General features: G+C 40.7%; 2 protein-coding genes across 13 annotated transcripts in view; one reads left to right on the plus strand and one right to left on the minus strand.

Moving 5' to 3' along the window:
* The window catches only part of rnf34a (ring finger protein 34a), a 62,205-nt gene extending 57,378 nt beyond the window's left edge, over nucleotides 1-4,827 (plus strand). For all 3 annotated transcript variants that reach the window (XM_068055007.1, XM_068055008.1, XM_068055006.1), the window contains one exon: nucleotides 386-4,827. In XM_068055007.1, coding sequence (XP_067911108.1) covers nucleotides 386-570 — 185 coding nt within the window. In that variant the 3' untranslated portion in view covers nucleotides 571-4,827. The remainder of the gene's footprint in view (nucleotides 1-385) is intronic.
* kdm2bb (lysine (K)-specific demethylase 2Bb) overlaps nucleotides 4,567-26,811 on the minus strand; it is a 267,493-nt gene continuing 245,248 nt past the window's right edge. For 8 of the 10 annotated variants that reach the window (XM_068054994.1, XM_068054999.1, XM_068054998.1 and 5 more), the window contains 6 exons: nucleotides 25,503-25,541; nucleotides 19,228-19,907; nucleotides 16,564-16,727; nucleotides 9,182-9,343; nucleotides 6,592-6,810; nucleotides 4,567-5,044 (listed from right to left, as the gene is read on the minus strand). In XM_068054994.1, coding sequence (XP_067911095.1) covers nucleotides 4,863-5,044; nucleotides 6,592-6,810; nucleotides 9,182-9,343; nucleotides 16,564-16,727; nucleotides 19,228-19,907; nucleotides 25,503-25,541 — 1,446 coding nt within the window. In that variant the 3' untranslated portion in view covers nucleotides 4,567-4,862. Of the gene's footprint in view, nucleotides 5,045-6,591; nucleotides 6,811-9,181; nucleotides 9,344-9,849; nucleotides 9,953-16,563; nucleotides 16,728-19,227; nucleotides 19,908-25,502; nucleotides 25,542-26,811 lie in introns of those variants that run through there. The other 2 variants (XM_068055002.1, XM_068055000.1) reach the window with 2 other exon arrangements.

Consider the following 26,811-nt stretch of genomic DNA (forward strand, 5'->3'; position numbering starts at 1 on the left):
TAATGTGTTCCAGGGTGGGCCCTTCATCAGTTCCGACAAAAGGTCCACACTTGATGTTAACTTGACTGCTATATCCACAAAGTCAGTTTACACTTGCTCAGTTCAGTAACAGTAAAATAGCGCTTTTCATTTTTAAAGTATCTATCACCTGGGGACACAGCTTATTCTTTACATTAGATTTGGTTATGAAGAATGAGTTATAGTATGGAGTTGGAAACCGTAATGATCTAGCATTTAAAAACAGTCTACCATGTCACTTTGTATTGTACGGCACCCTGAAAATCATTGTTGGAGAACAGTTCTGCTTATTGCCAAAACTATACTTTGTTAGTGTTTTTTAATTACCCAATTCTTTTTCTGTAATTCTATGTTATCTACTTTTCAGTTGAAGAACAGATGCAGTTAGGCAGTGACGAGAATCTCTGCAGGATTTGTATGGATGCAGTGATCGATTGTGTTCTCCTGGAATGTGGTCACATGGTCACCTGCACCAAATGTGGAAAGCGCATGAATGAATGCCCTATTTGTCGACAGTATGTTGTACGGGCAGTGCATGTCTTTAAATCTTAAATTTGGGAGGTGTTTGAATGAAAGATCATTGGGGAGATAATTATGGCTTTTCCTGTTCAGATACATGAAATTCAATGGGGGGGAAAAACTTTTCTCTATCAATGACAGTAATTTGTTGTGGCAATCTTGGATAGTGGTAGAAGAATTACTATCATTGCTTATTACTGGAAGCCTTAAAGCGGTGTAAAACACAATGTTAACGTGCAAAAAATAGACATTACTGAGATATGCTAAGATTTATCAAAGCTAGGATCCTGACTAAATGAAGGATATGCTGGAAAAAAATGCAAAATTCTATTTTAAACTTTTCATATCACTTTTATAAGTCTCCTAAAACGTTTATCATTTAATGGATTAATAACATGGTAGTGTAGCTATTAACGAATTCTGGTGTGTGCGTGCTCTGGATATGAATTGAGCATTTAGCAGTGCCCAACATGAGAACAGAAAGGAAACCTCATAAGCAATCTTGTATCATTTGCTGCCAAATTGTTTTAGTTTTGTCATTTTTGCTTTCTGTACGTTTTGTACATTTTCGAAATTCAATTTGACTAATAAATTTAATTTGACAAGTTGGAATACAATTTGCAGTGTTTCTGATCCTGGCACAGCCTATGCTTTTTTTTTTGTTCTGTAACTACTTTTAACTTTCTATAATTACCATGGAACAGGCATTGTCTGAAATTAAGCAAAGCTAAATTGTAAAAAGGAGTAAAATGTCGAATATGTATATTAAAAAAAAAAATATGCAATGATTAAACTTGCCTATGGAATCACGAATGACTTAGAGTGGAAGGACAGTGCTGCTTTTTCAAGATGCCAAAGGCTTTGGTGTCAAACTGTGGTAAGTAGCCCAAGCTCCTGCCAACTGCTGCCAGACCAAAACAGGTGAGCCCTCAATGAGATGGAGAGACTGCTTGCATGAAAGAAAGCAACTGAAGGGTGGGGTTTTGCTGTAGAGGGAGTGGCACCCTTCTCCCCTCTAGGAGGGCAGAACTGTGCTGCAAGTATTTCTCTCCTCCCAAAACAATAATCACCCTTACCTCCTGAATAGAATGACTACTTATGTAGTAGTGCACTGTGGTTCACAACCTCTCCAACTCTTTCACTGATGTGCAGATGTCCCCTAACAATCCTTGCATGCATGTAGCCCCATAAAATTTAATCCTTTCCTATCCTGGGGTCTATACAGCACTATTGCTCATTATTACACCAGCTGTACACTGCAATTTGGGAAATGATAGCCTTTAAATGTTTGGCTTTACCTAATTCTGTTAATTTTGGCCTAACACAAAGAAGAAACTTTATCCTAGCTGTCAATAACACAGAGAACAACTGGCTAAGTGAAAAGCTGACACTGAAACTTCAGAATTGTCACTCGATCTCTGGACAGTGCAACATGTCCTTTGTTCCTAGCTCATTACCTTTTTCACTGCAAAGCCAGAACTGCACTGGAGGTCAGATGGAAATAATTTCTTTATGAATATTAATGAATAACAAACTCAATTATCTTGTTTCTTTTCCCCCCCCAATTGAGAAGTCAGATATTTGGATGTTGTGGGTCTTGATAGGAAAAGAAGGCTGCTTAGCACCTCATGCAGTTCACATCCCTGATCTGTAACATTGAGAAGCAAGTTCTTTGGTGCATCTAGCATCTTCATTGTAGTTTGTGACTGCAGGGTCCAGAGGGAAGAGAAAGCCCAGGACACTTGCTTTTCCAGAAATGCAGACGGTCACTCGTGGCTAGGGTTGTTAGTATGTGCATAGGGCTTTCAGTACCAGACAAACTACTGTTCTGCTGATCAGTGTCAGACTTGAATCTAGGCCCAGATAAGGGCATGACTGGTTAGTTTCCATCAAGCAGCTGCTCATAATAGTAGCAAACATCACATATCTATCTAGCTCACAGTAGAAGACCCAAAGGACACAAAAATGCCAGACACCAGCTTCTGCCTGCAGTAAGTCCTTCACAGGATTCTATCATGGCATATGCGTCACCTTAGGTCCAAGAGCCTCTTATACCCATCTAGCAACTTCACATGACACTGGCCTGCAGATTGCACTTAGGAAGAGCACTAAACCAGCTCACAAGAAAGCACTGCAACGAAAGTGAAGTTAGCAATCATAATAAAAACCTGATGCCATTTACTTTAACTGTTTTTAACTGTAGTATTTGTTGGCTTGAAGGTTGCGTGAGATGTAGTAATTTAATGGAGTTTTCAAAAGAGAGACCTTTTAATCTTGAGAATATATTTGTAATAGTCTGCCAATGCAGTTCCTGTGCAATTGTCACAAAAAATTCTTGCATTCCATATTTATAGCCTTCACTGCAGCTGGGCCCACCTTTTTTAGGATTTTACTTCCATTCCTTTTCATTATTCGTTCATGGGATGTGGGCATTGCTGGCTAGGCCAGCATTTCTTGCCTATCCCTAATTGCCCTTGAAAAAGTGGCAGTGAGCTGCCTTCTTGAACCGCTGCAGTCCGTGTGGGGTAGGTACACCTGCAGTGCTATTAGGAAGGGAGTTCTAGGATTTTCACCCAGTGACAGTAAAGGAATGGCGATTATAGTTCCAAGTCAGGATGGTGTGTGACTTGAAGGGGAACTTGCAGGTGGTGGTCTTCCCATGCCTCTGCTGACCTTGTCATCTGAGGTGGTAGAGGTCGTGGACTTGGAAGGTGCTGGTGAAGGAGCCACTGTGCGTCAGTGGTGGGGGAAGTGAATGTTTGTAAATGGGTTGCCAATCAAGCAGGCTGCTTTGTTTTAGATGGTGTCGAACTTCATGAGTGTTGCTGGAGCTGCACCCATGTAGGCAAGTGGAGAGTATTCCATCACACTCCTGACGTGTGCCTTGTAGATGGTGGACTGGCTTTGGGGAGGCAGTAGGTGAATTACTCACCACAGGACTCCTAGCCTCTGACCTGCTCTTGTAGCCACAGTATTTATATGGCTACTTCAGTTCCATTGCTGGTCAATGGTAACCCCCAGGCTGTTGATACGAATAGCAAAGTTGTGAAGAGTGCAGTGACCCTTCTACACTATTAAAGGGAAACTTGGGCTGCTGTGCAGTATCCTTCAGAGTGCGAGTCAAAAATCTGTCTGTTTGAATTTAATCTCAATAGCCCCACAAAGCTTAAAAAAAACTTACAAAAGGCAGGTCAACCTGCTCTATGGGCTAAAATTGTCCAGGCTGCTTTAACTGGAGCACTCCCATCAGACTCCACTTGTCTGGAAAGCCATTACATTGAACATAATAGGGACAAAATGATGAGAATTCTCATGGCTTACTCTAGCCTTAATTTCCAGCTCATTTACATGCATGACAACCTGTAGCAGTCACAAAATGGGGATGGAAACCATTGTTTTCTCTGTGAAAATGCTCATTTTCATTTGGAGAAAACTGTTAATAAAAATTGTGTTGTACAGCACCTTGAATATTATTCCCCTGTGAATCTAACAATAGTTCAGTACACCGCATTCAAGACAAAGGTTTTATACAAATTCAGCAATGACAAAATGGCAACAGCAAATGGTGGAAAACCAACATCTTGTCACTTTACAGTATTACTGCTGCTAAGCCGCTTGCCTTGAAGGCATGCAATGATGGCACATACAAACATCACAAAGATTATTCCACATGAAACAGGTGGAACTGTACAGAGATTAAACCACAAGTAACAAATAGGGAAATCTGAAATAAATTTGAATCCAATCGTATATAAGTAATAATGTTACCATTGTAATTATTGAAATTTCCACACTACTCTCAATAAAGTAATTTCTGTACAAAAATATTTCTGCATAATGTATGATGTGTAGAGTGTAACAAAACAACAATATTTATAACACGGTCAAAATGATCCCAATGTGTGGTCAGATATGTCTAAGATACCTTTCGCGTTAAGACTGCAGTTTTTTTTAAAAAAAACCGAAATTAAAATTTACACTGCACATGCTTTAGTTGTAAAACGTGCACGGAAATGTTAGTTTTATCAATTTTCTCGCCACGTATGTTTGTACCTACCAAGTGCAAACACTTGTGCATCAGTGTCCTTTTATACATTATTAAAACTTAGGAAATAAATTTGAATTTCAGAGTGATTTTCAGACGTAGAAATGTTTTTGTTAAGGTAAACAGCTTCTGTTATTATCCTTATGTTTCTGTCCTCTCCACAGTTCATCCTTGTTCTTTTGTCTGGTGCCAATAACATGAAGCAGAATCTGGGCGTAATTAAATCTCAGAAGAAATTAAACGTCCTTTGTTATGGTGTCCAGTTTCTCTTTTTGTTTAGTTAACTAAGTTTTTGTAACAGTTTCTCCTCTGACAGACTGAACTGAACGCTAACGGACATCTCTGCTATGAATTGTTCACAACCTTCTTTTGTTACCTGCTTGCAGTAACGGAGGTCTATTCGGCAGATGTTGCCACAGCGTTTGAAATAGGTTAGGCACTGGTCAGTGACTTTATTGCAAACTGAAGAAGAAGGATATTGTGCATTTTAGGTATGGCAAGGATTTACAGAAATTCTCAACTACACACAATCTACCAGTAAAGTAATAGAAGCAAAACATAGTAAGTAAAATCCATTAACTCATGAAATGGAAGAAACCTTAATTAACTTTTAATTTTAATGTTTTTCCTTAGTTTCTTTCAGTCTTGTAATGTTAACTGCAGTTTAGTCCCATTGAAATTATTGGCCTCTGCAATCTGAGGTTAGGGAAGCCAAGAGGAGGAATCAGCCAGTGTTCCCACTCCCAATTGATATCCAGTGACCGTGTACGGGGCTCAGCTGTGATGCTCTCCAGGATAGAATAGACTGTCAAATGTCAGTAGGTTCACTTTTTTAAAAAATCCTGGATGCGAGCAACGAAAGCTGAGTTTATTTCCCATCCCTCCTTGCCTTGAGAAGTTGATGGAGGCCCCGCCACAGGAACTACAGCAATACATAATAATGTTCCTACAATGGCATTAGGTAAAAACAAATTCCAGGATACTGACCCAATGACAATGAAGAAATTACTATTATGTCCAAGTCAGGATGGTGTATGATTTGGGAGGTTATGGTGTTAAGGACATGTTTGCTCGTGTCCTTGGTGCTACAGGTTTCAGGACAGGAACGTTCAGGTGAAATAACCTTGTTGAGTTCCTGCAGTGTATAATTGTACATACTGGAGTCACAATCTAGAAGAGTGGATATTGAGTAAAGTGGTATTAGAGCCAATCAAGTGAACTGCTTCATCTTGGATGGTGTTGAGCTTATTTGGAGCATGACTGCAGCTACAGATCCAGTTAAGAAGCAAGTCAACCACACACTCCTGACATGAATGTTGTTGATAGTGAAGACGCTTCAGGAAGTGAGCCATTCATCTCCGAGTACCCGATCTCTGTAGTCATGTCGTTTATATGATTGGTCCAGTTAAGCTTCTAGTCAGTAATCACCCCCAAGATTGATGCTGCAGCAGTTAATATTGGTAGTGCCAGATAACTGAGCTTTTATTTAATGGGGAATGTTGTTAACTGGCACTTGTGTGTTGCAAATGGATCTGCCACTTGTCAGCCAAGCCTGGATGTGATTCAGGTCCTGTTTTAAGCTGGCACAGACTATCTAATGTTCGCAGGAGTAATGAACACTGCCCCACTTCTAAACATTATGATGGTGGTGCAAAGATTATCGATCAAGCAGCTGAAGATGGGTGGGTTAATTGGGTGAAGTATCTAAGAGCTACCAGTGCTTATAGAACTATGCCCCATTAAGATTTTTCAGGGTTGTTTAAAAATTGATACTTATTGCACAGCTTGCTATTTGTGCAGTGTGTAAAATATAACTAGATAGTTTAATTTTACTTCATTAAATTTAATTGGATTGGGTTGAAATAGGAAAATTTTCATATCTTCATAGTATAAACTCAAGCTCTATTTTCTAAATTGTGTACTACCATCACTCAAATGACTTGCATAGCAATTAACACAGACTTTCATGTTTCAGTTTAAATAGTATGCATCAAATGCACATTTCTCACCTGATAGATTGACTTCTGTTAAGGAATCCCTTGTTGTAGTGCCAACTGCTGTTAATAGATTAATTGATTGGTCAGTCAGATGGTTGCAGTAACTAAGGTCTAGTTTGGACAGCATTGGCATATGCCTAATAATAAGCCGGAGTGTTGCATCTGTAATGTCCAGTCCAGCCAGACGAAGGTCTATCACATTTCGTAGCTTGCTGCGATTGTCAATCTGACCTTTAAGGCAACAAGACACATTAATGGATTCTGGGAGACTCATAGTTCATATAATTGTACTTACCACTATTAGTGGTTGTAGCAATACTTTTCTATTATTAAAACAATGTATGACTGATTCCTTATTAAAGGAATAGTCCAAGAGACAGAAAATCTGTCATTTTCTAAAATTAAAAATTAGATTTGTCGGTTTTAGATCTATTCAACTGTACTGCACAATCAGCTATCAGGATGACTGACTCCATTAGTATTCAATTACAGAGTATGTGGTTTAAAAATAAATGTATGCATTATGACACTGATGAAAAAATGATCAATGATAGTAAAAGTAAAATGATAGCCCAGAGAGGGAACTACATTGTAGCGATATGGTTTTATTTTGAAGTCTGCGCTCAATCCAGCATTGATATTTTTGAGTTTTTCTGCATGTTATGTTATTTAAGAACACAGCACTTAAGTGATAGAAAGTGGAGGTGCAAGAATTTCAATTTAAGGATAGCAGCACATGGGTTACAATCTGCAAATCAATTTAAGTACTAACTGCAAATTTTGTGAGCCTTCTGTGATTGATGACAAAAAACAAGCCCCCTAAAAGCAAATTCATGTTTAAATATTGGCCTGCCAATCAAAATATCCAAGAAAAGTTAAAACATATTTCTGACAATAGCCTACAAATACCACATGGAACATTTTGCAAAACAGCTGCAGTGGAACGATGCAGTGGATGATCATTCTTGGCTTCCTCCCGAGCTACTCATCATCACAGAAGTCAGTCAATTTGATTCATTCTATGTGATTAAGAAATGGCTGCGCATACTGGCTACAGCAAAGATTATGGGCCCCAACAATATCCTGGCTGTAGTGCTAAAGAACATCCATACGAATTAGGAGCAGTCGGCCATTCGGCCCCTTCGAGCCTGCTCCGCCATTTAATAAGATAATTGTGGATCTGATTGTGGCCTCAACTCCACTTTCCCACCTACCCCTGATTAAAGACCTGCTACCCAACCCAAACCCGACGACGTGTCAGTTTGGGTCGGGTTGCACTTCCGGGTCTGGCACGCTCTACCACCACCTCAGGTAAGTGACTCTAATGTTAATTTACTTTTTGGACTTTAAAGGTGGTTTTGTTACAGTTATTTTAAGCTTGTGCAGCTGAGGAACAAAGTGAAAAATGGAAGGTAGGTTAACTGATGGTCGGGTCGGGCGTGGGAAAAAATGGAAGGACTCGGGCCAGGTCGGGGTTGGATGGGGTTCTGTTGGGCTCAGGTCGGGTCGGGTCTCGTCTCATTTGTAGACCCGAGTAGGCCTTTACTCCTGATACCCTTTGACTCCGTTGTTAGTCAAGAATTTATCTGCCTCCGCCACGCTCAGGGGAAGAGAGTTCCACAGACTCACAACCCTCAGAGAAAAATTTTTTCCTCATCTCCGTTTTAAATGGGAGACCCCTTATTTTTAAACTCTGTCCCCTAGTTCTAGTCTCTCCCACAAGGGGAAACATTCTTTCAGTATCCACCCTGTCAAGTCCCCTCAGGATCTTATATGCTTCAATAAGATCACCTCTCATTCTTCTAAACTCCAATGGATACAGATCCAACCTTTCTTCATAAAACAGGCCCCCACCCGCCCGAATCCCAGGTATCTGTAGAGTGAACCTTCTCTGAACTGCCTGTAACACATTTATGCTTTCTTAAATAAGGAGACCAAAACTGTACAAAGTACTCCAGATAGATTTGGTTTCACCAATACCCTATACAACTGTAGCAAAACATCCCTACGTTTATATTCCATTCCCCTTGCAATTTGCCTTCCTAATCACTTGCTGTATCTGCATGCCGACAAGACATATGCTCCAGAACTAGTCTGTTCCAGTGCAGCGGCATCCAGCTGACGAAGTGGAAAATTGCCCAGGTACGTCCTGTCTACAGAAAGCAAGACAAAACCAATCCGGCCAATTACTGTTCTATCAGCTTACTCTCAATCAACAACAAAGTGATGGAAAGTGTCGTTGACAGCACTATAAAACAACATTTCTCACCAGTAATCTGTGCATCGATGCTCAGTTTGGGTTCCGCCAGGACCACTCGATTCCACACCTCATTATAACCTTTGTCCAAACATGGACAAAAGAGCTGAATTCTAGGAGATGAGAGTGACTGTCCTTGATATTGAGACATTATTTGACCGAACGGGACATCAAGGAGCCCTAGCAAAATTGAAGTCCACAGGAATAGGGGAAATATTGTCCACTGGCTGGAGTCATACCCAGCACGAAGGAAGATGTGTAATTGATGGGTCTTAATTAATCAACACAAAAAAAAACTAGATACGACACATCTTGAAGCACAGGAGGTACAAAAAGATTTCCTACCTGGTCTGTTGTCAGTTGGAGGTGAAAGCAAATCTCTCACTTGAGCATCTTTTAATCCTTCCACCCATCTGAGATCCATGGTTCTCAGCAAGGGACAACTAGAGCTGCAAAGTGCAGAGATTGCTGCCCAGGAGCAGCCTGAAACAACCAAGTCCTTAAGACCTAAAAAGGGGAAGACAAACAAAGTTGCACATATTGGCTGAACAGCAATTTGGACCTGAAAGTGCTAAATGGCCATGTTCAAGAAATTAATGTAAATCCTAAAAAAAAATTGTAAACAATAAACACAGGAATCACAAAACAAGAACAACCAACCACACTCAAGAAACACCAAAGTCACTGTTTTATTAATGCAAAGCAGAAAACTTTGAACAGTGTGCTCATGTACTGGTATTATCCTAATCAAAATTTTAAGAATATTGGAGATACGAATCATAGAACCCCAACAAATCAAACAGGTAGCTGCTCTGATTTTGCATCTCTGTGATGGCCCGTTGGTGGTCAGCAATCTGCAGCTGAAAAATCCACTACCTCATGCCAATGTTCTGTGCTACTTATAGTAAAGGATTCTGATATGGTAACTTAATTCACATTAGCTCCATTTATGCACAAAATAAATGAGGAAAAATTACTTGTCATCAGGTGAAGAGACATGCTATTGCTGATCAGCCTCGGACAACACTGCTCGATTCCTTGTTGGGGGACAGCTGTCTCAATTTTGAAACCGTTGCTTCATGCAGGGGCTTTACAGCTTTAATCTTTCTGCACCTACTGTCAGAAATAGCAACTTGGGTGATGTTTCCTTTTTCTCTGCATCAGATGTCATTCAGGAAAGTTCTGATACACTTGCCTGCACTGCTTCTAACAATGCTACCAAAAACAGATGTACGTTTTCCTCAGTTGATTAAAGTAACAGAAGAAAAAATAGCCGAATGTTTGATTCTTCTGGTAGATACAAAGTCAGACATGTATCGATTTAAAATCTAATTCTGGGCTTTTATAAACCAAAATATGTTTCAGTGTCACCTATGCCATCTCAGCAGAAACAAATGGTTTCTTAAAGGAAAAAGCACATCTAAAATGTAAAACTTAATATAATTGGTGTAACACAGTGTGAGTCAGGAGTATTTGGGTGATTCTTATTGATGAATGAGACTAGGGTGTGTTTAGGAGAGGTGGCTTCAGAAACTACTGAAACCTTTATACAACAACTTGCACTTACACAGCACCTTTAACATAGTAAAACAGCCCAAAGCACTTCACTGGAGGGTAATCAGACAAAAATTCACATGGAGTCAAAGGAGGAGACATTAGGAATGGTGAGGGGTGGAGAGGCAGAGAGGGTTTAAGGAGGGAATTTCAGAGTTTAGGGCCCAGGCAGCTGACTGCACGGCTACAATGTTGGGGTGAAGAAAATCAGGGATGCACAATAATCCAGAGTTGGAGAAACACAGACTTTACGAAAAATTGTAAGACTGATGAAGGTTATATAGATCTGGTGAAGCAAGGCCATGAAGGGATTTGAACATGAGGGTGAGAATTTTAGAAGTCAAAGCATTGCCGGGAGCCCATGTAGGCCACCTTGAAGAGGAAAATTTAAGCCTCTCAACAACCAAAGGGACAGCATGCTGCAGAATATAAAACACACGATGAAAAATAAGAGGCAAGACAATGAAAAAACAAGCTTTAAAAAGTGACCAGTATTGAATAAAAACACTACACGGCTAGAATGATACCCATAGATGGAATATAGAATAATGGCAACTGAAGAGCTGAGGGAACCAGTTGAGGGACTGGGTGGCCGAGTGATTTTGCCCACTGAATATAAACTACTTTAACTAAGGCTTTTACCTTAATGTATCCTCATTTTTTGAAAAATTAGTAATTAAATAGCTTCCCTATAGATCTCAAACATTCTTTCTTTTGACTGAATTGTGGGCATGCCGCAATGATAACTGAAACCATCTCCAGTAAGCATGTCTGATGCCTAACCCACGTGTAATCAGAAGGGAAAAAGTTATTTCACTCTATAATGGACAACAGAAAACTCCAAGGATTGCTCGACAGAGTTCACAATAGTCTAGTTTCCACTTTTCATTTGGTTGACTATGTACACTAAAGGTAGCATCACATCACACACCTTTTCATCAAAACGACAGGACTAGAACGATCACCTGATTGAGTGCTATTCATATGGCCCAAAGGGACTTAAAGATAACTCTGACCTCTGTCCCTTTTCCCTCTGGTACAATAAACAAACTCTCATGATAGGTCTAGGGTCCTCTGCGTCATTGCTTTTGTACCACCTACTGTACTGAGTGTTGGCATTGTACACAGGTATCATCTATTCAGATGAAATGCAATTCAACCTCTATTTCTTCAGCAAGGGTGCTGTGGTCCATTGGGATGTTTTGAGGACTGTCAAGATCCACAACACATCAATAAATGGCACAAGGAACAATGCAATACCGGTGCACACAAACTTAACAGACAGAAAACTTTTTAGGCATTGTAATTTTATTTTGTTGCTATTGTATTAGCATTGTCCAACCTAAGCCATTTACTGCCTGAGACCAAACCAGAACAGTAGCATGAAGGTGTTTCACAATCAACATTATGATCTTATTAATATTCCCTGTTCGGAACAGAACACAAATGGTGCCCCAAGGCAACCTAATACACTGCACCAATGCCTAGGACAGCACAAGCATTAAAAAAAGCATTCTAATAAGCTCACCATTTACTCTGACATCATACAAGGAAACAATCTGGACCACATTCAACCTCTGAAGGTCATAATGAGGTGTTATGGAACGAAAGTCAGATTGATTTCACTAAAGGACGCATTGTGCAAGGATGCAAATCAAAGCTGTGGAATAAAAATCTGATGTAAAGACTGCCAATTTAACGAAGCAAAAGGTAATAAAAACATCAGACTACAGAAATACAGGATCATGAATCATAGTACAGGCTTGAGGATAGCATTCAATCCGGTATTAGATCTAGTCCTGCCATTACATAATACAGGTTTGGAGAATTTAAGGTTATTTACCATATAAAAACAGTGATTACTAAATTAAGGAAACAATCTGTACAGCAAATTGTCTATCCATAAATGATATATCCTGTTCCCATACCATGGCTCCAGCACAAAAAACGTGTCAGAATGTAGAACATTTGCAATCCTATAATAAGAGCAAAATACTGCAGATGCTGGAACTCTGAAACGAGAACAGAAAGTGCAGAAATACTCAGCAGGTCTGGCAGTATCTGTGGAGAGAGGAACAGGAGTTAATGTTTCAGGTCTGTGACCCTTCATCAGAACATCAGACCCTTAACTGCCCTCTGAAATAGCCTAGCAAGTCATTCAGTTGTCAAGGACAATTAGGAATGGCCAACAAATGGGCAACACCTTGCTAACGACGCCCACATCCCATGAAATAAAAAAAGTCATGCGTTTGGGAGGTGCTGTTGAAGGCATGGAGAGATGCTACTGTGCATCTTGTAGATGGTGCACACTGCAGCCATGGTTCACCAGTGGTGGAGGGAGTGAAAGTTTAAGGTCGTGAAGTGAGCTGCTTTGTCCCAGATGGTATCAACTTGCTCTTGTAGCCACAGTATTTATGTGGTTGGCCCAGATAGTTTCTTGGCAATGATAATGGTATTGAATGGAAAGGACAGATGGTTAGACTCTCTCTTGCTGAAGATAGTCATTGCCTGGCACTTGTGAGGCATGACTGTTGCTTGCCACAAATCAATCTAAGCCTGAATGTTGTCCAGGCCTTGCTGGATGCTGACATACTGCTTCATTATCTGAAGTTGCAAATGGAACTGAGCACAGCGCAATCATCAGCTGTCATCCCCAGTTCTGACCTTATAATTCAGGGAAAGCTATTGATGAAAGAGTTGAAGATGGTTGGGCCTAGGACACTGCACTGAAGAACTCATGCATCAATTCTCTAGCTGCTGATGGCCCACAGCATCTCTTGAATGCCAAGTTTTGAGCTGCCAGATCTGTTCTGAAGCAATCCCATTTAGCAAGGTAGTGTCATACATCATGATGGATAGTGTCTTCAATGTGAAGATGGGACTTCGTCTCCACAAGGACAATGTGGGGTCACGCCTGTTAATACTGTCATGGATTGGTAGGTTAGTGAGGATGAAGTTAAGTAGGTTTTTCCCTCTTGTTGGTTCTCTCACTACCTGCCTCAGGCCCAGTCTGACAGTTATGCCCTTCGGGACTCAGCCAGTTTGATCAGTAGTGGTGATACTGAGTCACCCCTGGTGATGGATATAGAAGTGCCCCACCCAGAGTACATTCTGCACCCTTGCCCTCTCAGTGCTCCTTCCAAGTGGCATTCAACATGGAGGAGTACGGATTCATTAGCTGAGGGAGGGCAGTAGGTGGTAATCAGCAGGAGGTTTCCTTGCCCATATTTGATCTGATGCCATGAGATTTGATTTGCAGTCAATGTTGAGGACTCCCAGAGCAACTCCCTCCCATCTGTATACCACTGTGCCGCCACCTCTAGTGGGTCTTCCCTGCTGGTGCGCACACCCAGAAACACTGATGGAAAAGTCTAGGACATTGGCTGAAAGGTGTGATTCTGATTCAATATCAGGCTATTGCTCGACTAGTCTGTGGGACAGCTCTCCCAATTTTGGTACAAGTCCCTAGATGTTATTAGGAGAGCTTTGCAGGGTTGGGTGTGACTTTGTCACGTCCAGTGCTCAGGTCGACGTCAGGTGATCTGACCGGTTTTATTCTTATTGCCTTTTGAAACGAGTCCATTAAGAGTCAACAACATTGCAGTGGATCTGGATTTGCAGATAGCTCCGACTGGGATGGATAGCAGATTTCCTTCCCTGAAGGACATTACTGAACCAGATGGGTATTCATGGCAATCTGGTAGGCTCACTGTTACCATTACTGACTGATACTAGCTTTTTAATTGCAGATTTATTTAACTAACGGGATATAAATTCCAAAGCTGCCATGGTGGGATTTGAATTCCTATCTCCGGACCATTAGTCCAAGCCTTTGGATTACCAGTCCAAGAACACAAGAAATAGGAGCGGGGTAGACCATATAGCCCATCGAGCCTGCTCCGGCATTCAATATGATCATGGCTGATCTTAGGATTCAACTCCACTTTCCTGTCTGTTTGCCATACCCCTTGATTCCGAGACCCCAAAAATCTTTCTATCCCAGCCTTAAATTTATTCAACAATGGAGCATCCATAACCCTCTGGGGTAGAGAATTCCAAAGATTCACAATCCTTTGAATTAAGTAATTTCTCCGCATCTCTGTCGTAAATGATCAGCCCCTTATCCTGAGACTGTGCCCCAGTGTTTTAGATTCCCTGACCAGTGGAAATAATCTCAGTATCTACCCTATCCAGCCCCTTTAGAATCTCATAGGTTTCAATGAGATCACCTCTCATTCTTCTAAACTCCAGAGAATATAGGCCCAATTTACTTGGTCTCTCATCATGGGATAAACCCCATATCCCAGGGTGAACCTTCGCAGAGCTGCCTCCAATGCAAGTATATCCTTTCTTAAATGTGGAGACCAAAACTGCACACAGTATTCCAGATGTAGTCTCACAATTGTACAATTGTAACAATACTTCCTTATTCCTGTACTCCAATCCCCTTGCAATAAATTCCAGTAACATAACCACTATGCTACAATACCCAGTTTAAGCATCACAATCTAAGTGATGGAATCATAGTAACAGTTGCCCCAACAAGATTCTGAAGGTTCTTGACAGGGTAGACACTGAGAGGTTGTTTCCCTTGGCTGTGGACTCTAGAACACAGGGTGGCACAGCCTCAGGATAAGGGGTCGATCATTTAGGACTGAGATGAGAAAAAATTAGTTTATTCAGAGGGTTATGAATCTTTGGAATTGTCCACCCCAGAGGGTTGTTAATGTTCCAGCATTGAATATATTCAAGACTGAGATCGATACATTTTTGATCTCTCAGGGAATCAAAGGCTTTGGGGAGCGGGCAGGAAAGTGGAGTTAAGGTGGAAGATCAGTCACAACATTACTGAATGACAGAGCAGGCCTGCGTGGCCAAATGGTCTACTCCTTCTTCTATTTCATATGTTCTTAAACAGCTTTAAGCTTATCATAGGCTATTTTCACAGCAACATTGCCTTGAATTAGGTACAAAACAACAGGGTTTTGTGAACGTAAAGGCAAAAACACTATCTCTTTGGGAAGCTAACATTAGCTTTAAGAACTGTATGGCTAATAAAGATTTGAAGGTAGCCAAGGAGGTTACAGGAATCATCTACTGCACAATGCTTCCATAATCCAATTTCAATACAATACCATTTTGTTTTTTTACACTAGATATCTTCAAGGTCAATGACTGACCACTCTTGTTAGCAGATTTTGTATCCTCTACGAAGCAATGCATTTTGCATGCCCAAAATCAAGGTAAAACAGTGAGACCCAAAGGTTGAACTAAGAACCCATTATCATTGCCTTCTGACACCCTGAAATAAATCATGTGCCACCAGGTGGTCTTCCCAAATTCAGAAGGCAGAGGAATAACACTCAGATCACAAGTCAGGCTGCAAATTACCAGAGTAAGTTATAACAGAAAACAAGTGCAAGAACTCAGTAGAAACTATATTTATAATAATCACAAAATTTTACTGATTTTTCCAAATATTAAACAGAACAAAGACACACCTCCCCACACTAACTGTCAACATTAAAGCACATCTGCGTACTTCTAAGGTAGCAAGTTCTTTCACTGGACATCTTCCCCTGACAGTTTTGGAGTGACTTCTGAGCTCTGTGCAGGCAACCAAACCTATCACTGTGGAACAGCATTCCATTTCACAGTACTATGCCATGCAATTTCTTCTAATAAAAACGCACCGAGCAGTGACTAAATGCTTCCCCACAAGCAAGGAGGAAAAAACTAAAGGATGTGTCCTTATACAATTCCCATGCTTCAGTTTATTTTCTTGGGAACTTGTTTTGTGGGACACTAAAGGAGTGCAGGTAGGGAACTAAATAATGAACGATCTATGACCATTTATTTTTAAATCTTATGCCCAGGATCTCTCATCATTAGGAAAATAAAACGGTTAATGTAACATTTTATCATGTATTTCTATTCAATAGGTTATTCTTGACTTAAAAAGGAAAGAGGACAAAATCAAACATAAGCTCATTCTTCGAAATTATGGGTGACATTTTAAATAAAAATGTAATTTGGGGAATAATCTACAAAATACCCATTCACACATACACTAAAACATAACTGTTACATACATAGTCTGACTAGTTCAACATTTCCAATTCATTTTTAATGTTCTAATTTTGTAATTGTGCACTGGCATTTCAGACACCTACCTGGCAATCTGTTGATAAGCCAAGTTAACTGTTTTTTTGATATATTTGTCCAGCTCAGGTCAAGGGTTACAGGTTGCCTCCTAATGATACCACTGAGCATAAGAGGTGTGATTGATTTACACCTGTTTAAATCAATCTTGGTCCATAGCCTCTTGTCACAACACCTGGGAAGGTAAAATTTAACATCTGTTTGAACAACACTGAAAATATTCACATTATAATAGAAGGATCATCAGAGGTCAGTTACAATTTAGTAATGTATGGGCTGATCTGAAGAAGTTATTTGGTGACAGCATAAATGAATTATACAAGTTGTACCAGATGACAAAAACCAAAAAAAAATGCTTCTACTTGTAACTATTGTTAGCTTTCTTTTTTTTCCAAGACTATAGTGCATACATCAGGATATTATACAGATGATTGAGAATAAGTGCAAGACTAATTTAGCATACATTTACACTGCAGGATTGCACTGGTGCAAAGCTACTTTCAGTTTCTCACCGACTTTTAACTTGTGTAGTGTAAATTTGGTATTATGACCCAAACTAACGATGGAATGGTACAGAGTGAGACAAGTGTCAGGTTGTCCCTGTCTTTAGACTTACACTATACCCATTACAGTGTGATACGAGACCTTATAGTTGTTGTGTAAACACATTCTTAACCTTAGGGTTCTGATAACACTCAAGTCAAATGCCCTTGTTGTTTACAGCATCTGAAATCTACGCGTAGACTCACACCCAAGTATGCACAGTCTAAAATAAGTGTAATAATTTGCAATAAATGTTTGTAAAGGTTATAGGTTCAAATTTTATGAGGCTCTGCTACTAGTATACATGCTAGATGGCAGTGCAGGTCCCAAAATCGGCTCAGTGACTTACCTACTGCTCCCCCTCATATCTAGTGAAGTTCAACACTGGAAGTAGAACCTTGTAACGTACATACCCATATTACCTATAAAACACATGAAGCAACTTTCATCTCTTTACGAGGGACTACCTGGAGCAGCGGAAATTACCTGGGAGGTAAATTCATCACCTAGTGCCGTACATGGGCATATAAACCAGTGAGGTCTCAAGTTCCATTCCCAGCCTGTGCCAGAGTCACTGAGCTCCCAGGGAACCCCTGGAGAAGCAAAGCATATCTAAAAAAAAAACACATCCTCAAAGGTTTTTATTCCTAATTGCTAACCAGTAGCTCCCTCTTTATGCCTGCAGAAAAGTGTTTCCAAGAACGTTATGGCAGGACAGGATCCGGCTTAACTATGACGACAGCTCCATTGTCAAAGAGCCTGCCAACCCTCCAGCTCACTTCACTGCTGAATTGTAAGCACTTAAGCAAGATGTTCATGAGCTGCTGACACTCACTCAATGTGGAGCCGTGTTCCAGAATGACTCAATACCTTCAAGGGGGATGGGGTAGAACAAAAGTTGGAAGGATGAGGGCAATCATTCCTTTCAGCTCAAAATATAGATCTCTTTTATATATATTCTTCATGCATTTCATCCATGTAAGAAACCCTCTCAATGCACTCACCACGCCAATGGAAGTAGGCAGAGACTTCCTCCCAGGTTCCGCCAATGCTGCTCTTAAGCAGCTGCTAGGACGTGCTCAGGAACAACGCAAGCCAACTCTCCTCCAATATTCTCTGCCTCTCAATGAAAGCACCCCATCTCTGCAGATGGCGTCATCTGCAGGTGATGCTTCATGTTGAATGGATTCATGAACACAAGTCTTACTATCACTGTAGCATCATCACACCAGTACACTCTCCCACTGCTCAGTGTAGTAATAAAATCAGTTCAAAGCTTTTAATACCATGGATCGGATGTGTAAAAATTTTACAAATATTAATTAAAAAGGAGTTTACAGCATGACTGGTTCAGCAGGCACACTAAGCAGATAAAATTGCAAGTTCAAAATTCAAAGTACAATTCTCTGTGTAAAGGTAAAAAGAAAAACTGCAAATGCTGCAAACAAAGACTGAAGATGCTGGGAATATACAGCAGCTCCATCCAAAGCTTAAAAAGGTTGGTTAACATTTAAAGCAGAACGATTTATATGCCAAATATTAAGGCATCTTTTCTCAATGCTGTGCATTGCACTACCTGTCAATCAAAGGTAATTGTAACAGGTGAATTAACAAAACCCTTGCTCTTCAGACTCTTCCATGATTTCCCCCCAATCAAATAACCAATGCCCCACAGCAATGATGTTAGTAATTATACAGATGTGCCATAAGCTGACATACACTCCAGATGTTCCTCTACTCTGATGAAAGTTTCACCTTTACTTGGCTACTGTGACAACCTGACTGAGATCAGTAACTGAGAAATCAGCTAATTTATGCTGACTGCAGAGCACTGGTATATTACCATCCTGACTTCAGTCAAAGGTTAGTTAACCCAAAATCCAATATAACAGCTAAAATGCTTTGGAGAAAGATAAAAGTAGGTCCACTTTAATTATTATAGAATCAGTATTGAAGAGGCAGATCACAGGAAACAGTGAGGGCTATAAATATTGTGTACAATGATACACATTGTGAACCCACTGAAATGTTAAGTATATTTTAAAGTGGCACACAGAAAGAAGTTTTAATTTTTGCACAAAGGGTTTATTCCCCTCCCATTTCAGGACAATAAATAGAAAATAAAAACTTACCATCTGTTCCAGGTTTTACAGACTCTCATGCAAACACATAAATCTTTGCGACTGAGGTAGCCAAACACAGCCATCCACACTTCCCTTTGCATCACATGGTCCTCGCCATCATCGAGGGGCAGACAGTCTGGGGGTGGGCTGACAGGCGGAGGCCGCACCACATGTCGCTCCATTTGAATGGATTTAGTTGGGGACACAGAGGGTGGTGGTCGAGTAATAACCCTGGGAGCCCGCCTTAAGCTCGTGGTAAGCTGATGTCTAAGCCTGGGAGTCCCATTTAATCCTTTGCTTAACCTATGCAGTCTTTCACTGCTTGCCAGCAGTCGTTTAGGCTTTTCTACTTTTTCACCATCTCCTTCAGATTTAATAGGTTGGTGATTTTCATTGGCCAGACTGGTCTCAGTTTTATGAATCTCCTGATTGAGTTCTTTGCTTAGCTCCTTACTAAGTTCTTTATTGTGCAATCGCTTTTTGCGTTTTTCTTTAAATCTCTCACTTTTCTTCTCCTTGGTCTCTGTGTTTTCAGTGCTGGGACCAGCTCTTGGAGAGCTTGATCTAGACTGATCACTCTCCTTTGTTTTCTGAGGTGTCTCTGGTGGATCATCCTCAGGCTCCTGTTTGATACTTCGCAATGATTTGATAGTTGTTGGGCGATCTTCGTTTGGATGCAAGGACTTTTTCTATTGAATAGAAAAATAAAATGCATTACCTCTCCAGTCAATACACTTAACATTTCAATAAGTGAGCAGAATGGACAATGAAATAAAGAAATACTCGCATTTATATAGTGCCTTTCATGACCACAGCACGTCCAAAAGTGCTTTACAGTCAATGAGGTACTTCTGAAGTGTAGTCACTTTTGTAACATAAGAAACATGGCAGCCAAATGTGCACACAGCAAGCTCCCACAAACAGCAATGTGATAATGACCAGATAATCCATTTTGTGATGTTGATTGAGGGATAAATATTGGCCAGGACACCAGGGATAACTCCCCTGCTCTTCTTCGAAATAGTGCCATGGGATCTTTTAAGTCTACCAGAGAGGGCAGGTGGGGCCTCAGTTTAACATTTCATCCAAAAGATGGCACCTCTGACAGTTCAGCACTCCCTCACTACTGCACTGGAATGTCAGCTTTGATTTTGGTGCTCCAGACCTGAGTGGGACTTAAACCCATAACCTTCTGGCTTGAGGTCAGTGCAACTCCAACAATCTGTATAACGAGCTACAAGAACACAAGAAATAGGAGCAGAAGTAGACCATATAGCCCATCGAGCCTGCTCCATCATTCAATACCATCATGGTTGATCTTGGGCTTCAATTCCACTTTCCTGCCCACTCCCCATATCCCCGGATTCCCTGCAAGACCAAAAATCTATCTATCTATCCCAGCCTTAAATGTATTCAATGATGTAGCATCCACAACTCTCTGGGGTAGAGAATTCCAAAGATTCACAACCACCTGAGTGAAGTAATTTCTCCTCAGCTCAGTCCTGAATGATTGGCCCCTGATGCTGAGACTGTGCCCCTGCGTTCTAGATTCCTCGACCAGCGGAAACAATCTCTCAGCTTCTACCCTATCAAACCCTTTCAGAATCTTGAATCTCTCAATTAGATCCCCTCTCATTCTTCTAAACTCCAGAGAATATAGGCCCAATTTACTCAGCCTTTCATCATAGGACAACCCCCTCATCCCAGGGACCAATTTAGTAAATCTTCGCCACACCACCTCCAGTGCACGTATATCCTTTCTTAAATGTGGAGACCAAAACTGCACACAGTATTCCAGATGCGATCTCACCAAAGCCCTGTACAATTTTAGTAATGTTTCATTCCTACACTCCAATCCCCTTGCAATAAAGGCCAACTTGCCATTTGCCTTCCTAACAGCCTGCTGCACCTGCTTGTTCCTTGTACGAGTGCACCCAAGTCTCTCTGAGCATCAACACTTACCAGTTGCACACCGTTTAAAAAATATTCTGCTTTTCTATTTTTATGACCAAAGTGAACAACTTCACACTTCCCTACATTATACTCCATTTGCCATCTTGTTGCCCACTTAATCTGTCTATATCTCTTTGCAGCCTCTGTGTCCTCCCCGCCGCTTGCCTTTCCACCGAGCTTCGTAGAATCAGTAAATTTAGATACATTACTCTCTGTCTCTTCAGACAAGTCATTAATACAGTGTAAATGGCTGAGCCCCCAGCACTGATCCTTGCAGCACACCACTATTCACTGTCTGCCAACTTCAAAATGCCCCATTTATGCCCACTCTCTGTTTCCTGTCTGTTAACCAATCCTCTATCCATGCTAATATATTACCCCCCCAACACCCTGAGCCCTTATCTTGCCTATTAATCTTTTATGTGGCACCTTAATCAAATGCCTTTTGGAAATCCAAGTATACTACATCTACTGTTTCCCCTTTACCCTACCAGTTACATCCTCACAAAATTCTAAAAAATTTGTCAAACAGGATTTCCCTTTAGTAAAATCATGCTGACTTGTTTAATCATACTATGCTTTTCCAAGTGCATTGTTAAGACTTCTTTAATAATAATAATTTCCAGCATCTTCCCAACAACTGATGTTAGGCAAACTGGCCTGTAGTTTCCTGTTTTCTCTCTACCTCCTTTCTTGAATAGCGTTTGCCAACTTCCAATCTGACAGGACTATTCCTGAACCTAAGGAATTCTGGAAAATCTTAGCTAGCGCGTCCACTATCTCTGCAGCTATCTCTTTTAGAACCCTAGGATATAGGCCATCTGATCCTGGGGACTGGTCAAATTTTAGTCCCTCAAGTTTCTCCAATACTTTTTCTCAGCTGATTTCCTTAATTTCCTCACTTTTTAGTCCAATTGTCATGATTGTTATTTGGAGTCTAGCAACTAAGAACAGGACACCAGATATGATATGCTAACAGGATTGCTGTAGAGAATTAAATATGCAGTCTAACGGAATGTATATTTTCCCTTTCCCTCCAAACCGTTACATGAAATCAATTATTACAAATTATTAACTAAAGATATAGCACAAAGTAACGATTTCCAAAAGATTACCATGACATAACAGCCTAAAGGAAAATTCAATGTAGCAAGGCAACAGACTTTTATGTTTATCTTTCTCCAAAAAGCAGAAGTTTAATTTGTGAAGATACAATTAATGAACAGTCACTGAATTCTTGCCACTTGCTGTGGGACTTATAATCTACCGTCGGATAATCAATAGGAAATTGCTCCAGACATAGAAGGCCATGCTGAGCAGCAGCTGAACGTGATCTGAGATGGAAACATACCAGTAAAACGCCATGGACAAATGCATTGAAGGTTTACTCAAAGGATGCTTTAAATCATTCCAATTTTTTTATTCATTCATGGGATGTGAGCGTCGCTGGCTAGGCCAGCATTTACTGCCCATCCCTAATTGCCCTCGAGAAGGTGGTGGTGAGCTGTCTTCTTGAACTGCTGCAGTCCATGTGGGGTAAGTACACCCACAGTGCTGTTAGGAAGGGAGTTCCAGGATTTTGACCCAGCGAAAGCGAAGGAACAGCGATATAGTTCCAAGTCGGGATGAGTGTGGCTTGGAGGGGAACTTGCAGGTGGTGGTGTTCCCATGTATTTGCTGCCCTTGTCCTGCTAGTTGGTAGAGGTCGCGGGTTTGGAAGGTGTTGTCTAAGTAGCCTTGGTGCATTGCTGAAGTGCATCTTGTAGATGGTACACACTGCTGCCACTGTGTGTCGGTGGTGGAGGGAGTGAATGTTTGTGCATGAGGTGCCAATCACGTGGGCAGCTTTGTCCTGAATGGTGTTGAGCTTCTTGAGTGTTGTTGGAGCTGCACCCATCCAGGCAAGTGGAGAGTATTCCATCACATTCCTGACTTGTGCCTTGTAGGTGGAGGACAAGCTTTGGGGAGTCAGTGGTTGAGTTACTCGCCGCAGGATTCCGATACTCTGACCTGCTCTTGTAGCCACGGGGTTTTTATATGGCTTCTCCAGATCAGTTTCTGGTCAATGGTAACCCCCAGGATGTTGATAGTGGGGGATTCAGCAATCATAATGCCACTGAATGTCAAGGGGAGATGGTAGGATTCTCTCTTGCTGGAGATGGTCATTGCCTGGAACTTGTATGGTGCAAATGTTACTTGCCACTTATCAGCCCAAGCCTGGAAATTGTCCAGGTCTTGCTGCATTTCTACATGGACTGCTTCAGTATCTGAGGAGTCACAAATGGTGCTGAACACTGTGCAATCATCAGCGAACATCCCCACTGACTTTATGTTGAAGGAAGGACATTGATGAAGCAGCTGAAGATGTTTGGGCCTAGGACACTATCCTGAGGATCTCCTGCAGTGATGTCCTGGAGCTCAGATGATTGACCTCCAACAACTACAACCGTCTTCCTTCGCACTAGGTATGACTCCAACCAGCAGAGTTTTCCCCCCTGATTCCCATTGACTTCAGTCTAGTAGCTATGTCCTTTAGGACTCGGCCAGCTCGGTCAGTAGTGGTGCTACCAAGCCACTCTTGGTGATGGACATTGAAGTCCCCCACCCAGAGTACATTCTGTGCCCTCTGAAATGGCCTAGCAAGCCACTCAGTTGTATCTAACCGCTACGAAGTCAATAAAAAATGAAAGCAGACGGACCACCCTGCATTGACCTAGGCACCGGAAACGACAATGGCAAACCCTGCCCTGTCGACCCTGCAAAGTCCTCCTTACTAACATCTGGCGACTTGTACCAAAGTTGGGAGAGCTGTCCCACAGACTAGTCAAGTAATATTCAAACCTGTAGATGAAAAGACAATAATTCCTGAGTAGCACACACATTAATAAAGCTAAACACAGCAGAGTGCCTCAGTCACTTGAAATTCAAAAAAAAATTTACAAGAGCAGCATGACCTAGTGTGAGCTATAGTTATAGAAACTTCCAGAAAAGTAAAGGGCAGTGAGGGGGACTGCCAAGAAAAGTTACTTCTAAAATATTTCCAGATTTTTTTTTTTACAATAAAAGCAATTGCAGAAGCTTTTGATTCTATTTTATATCTTCCTGGGTATTGTAGCCTTCACCACCTCCACATAATGCTAAAAAAATTAGGCAGACATTCTGAATAATGAGTAGAATTTTGAAATTGCTGATTATGTGATAAATGTAATCGGGTAAAAATTCAGATTTGGGCGGTTGCACAAAGCAGACGTTATTGCATCGGCAACTTGCTGTACATCCGGACCTTGAATTGAATATCAGACGGGGTGAAAAGCAGGTGGCCCATGCAATAATGCCCATTTTATGCTAAGGCCAAAGACAAATCACCTCAATGTGGACAGAATCAGATAAAATTAGGTGTTGGCTTAGAAGATTGAAAAAAGGATACTGTAACCTAGTGGGTACTAGTCATGAATTCAAATCCTGCCATGGACAAATTGTGAAACTGAATTCAGCAAATCTGGTAATACAGAAGCTAGTACCAGGAAAAAAAAAAATGACATGAAAGCTACATGTGTGTAGCCCTCAAGACTGAGTGATTTATCAATGATCTGGCATGTGTCTCTAGCAACCAGACTAGTCCATGGGGACCATGTAACAGCAACATCTTCAGTCACTGGTCCTGCTAGGATCTTTTAATTGGCTGGTAACCACATGACGTAATGTATTAGAAGCTGTATTTTTTTTTTAAAAAGACTAACGGCACCCGGAGGCCCACTCCACAAGTGCAGACTTATGTCCTCCCTAGCTCCACATCTTAATTGCAAAATTTAACATTTATTCACTATTTGAAAAAGATTTTGCAACAGTCCCACTCCCCACGCTCTGCAGCCCTGTACCCACATGCACCCTGACAAATTGATGCAGTAGGGAAGCATCCTGGGTTACCAAACCGAAATGAAGCATGAAATATATTTTCAAACTGCTTTAAAATCTAAAATAAAGATTGCTAGATGTTGGGCTTTCATTTTTATACATCTGAAGTCCCAGCTTATGTATATGATACTAATATGGAATGCAATAAGCTTCCTCTGAAAATGTAGCATTTAGGATTTGGTGAATTTGAGCTTACACTGAAGAATGTGAATTCAACGGCTGGAATATGGATTCCCATCCATCACAATGAACATCAGCAGCTCCACTCCAAGCTCCAGACCAGCACTGAACAATGCCATAGGAGATGTACTAATTTATAACCTCAATGCAATGTAGCCAAGGTTTAAAGAAAAACTTTGAAATTTGAGAAAAAAAAACACTGCAGTGGTCAACAGTTTTAAAATATAAACAAATACCTTTTTCCTCAACAGCTTTTCTTCCTTTCCAATCTTAAACTGCAACAAAAGAAGGCAGACTGAGTCAGTGTCACAGAGGTCATTCTGATTCTATTACCCAGAATAACACAATTTCTTTGGCAAGAAATATGTGCTAATGTTCTTTTTCCAAAAACATATATCTGTTTATTTCAGCTCTTAGCAGTTCAACCATTCATCTAAATCACAGTGAAATGTCTTTATTACTTGGCTTCCCTACCAACATGGTCAGCACTTGTTCAGTAATACATGATGTGGATATTCTGCAGTGAATACTTAATAATAGGTTTTACAATACTGGTAATTATAGAGTGGCTGAATGTTTGGTAAGCTAGCAATTAAAAGATTGGAGCACAATCACTACAATGTACACTGCTTAGGTTCATTTAAAATCAAATCATAAAGCACACATTACAAAATGGACATTATTTTCCCGGAGAGGGAGGTTGCTCCTCTATATAACACAAATGCCAATTTCTGGTTTAAAATAAGATTTCAAATAGCATGATTTAGAACACTCCACAACTGATTGGTCGTTCCTTGCCATCACAAGCAAATGTTACATTTTTTGGCTTCCCTGATTGCTCAGCAAGTTTATCAAGTGATTAGCTGTGCCATACAGAGCAGTAAAGTCCAAGGTTCAATCTTCAGTCTATGTGGAGATAGCTGGTGCAGAAGAATTACAATTTGGCTCAGTGCTGCTAGGTTAAGCAGAGGAAAATCAGAATGTCTACTCACCTACTCCCTAGAAGAGCATAACAAGCGAGGACAGAATTAGGTTTAGCTGTGATGCCTCCCACTATTAGCATATATATCACATTACTCAAATGTATCTTGGGACAGGCATTAAATTAAAGTAGAATAATGTATCAACCGATTACATTGTCAATACTATATAATATAAGGCATCACATTTTAATATTAGTTCTAGTGCTTCACTACTTAACTATAAACTGACAATATTGTGAGAACAGAATTTTTAAGAACAGAATTTTATGGGGACATTTAAGATGAAATAATCAATCATGTATTGCTAACAAGCTAGCTTCGGAGCTGCAGAGACAGCTTATCAGTAATGACTTCATAGCTTTAGAGCTTCAGCAGACAGCTTATCAGAAATTCATAGTAGCCTATTCAGTGCTGTAGGACAGGTTATCAGTAGAAATAGACTCAGAAGCTAGAACCTAGCAGGACAGCTGCAGATGTTGAAGATTAACCCTTTGTATGACAAATCAGCCCAACATTCCCAGGAAGATAGGGGAATAAGAAACTGCTTGAGGGAGAGGTGACA

This window comes from Heterodontus francisci, chromosome 23, assembly GCF_036365525.1.
Source record: "Heterodontus francisci isolate sHetFra1 chromosome 23, sHetFra1.hap1, whole genome shotgun sequence".
NCBI classification, from domain to species: Eukaryota; Metazoa; Chordata; class Chondrichthyes; order Heterodontiformes; family Heterodontidae; genus Heterodontus; species Heterodontus francisci.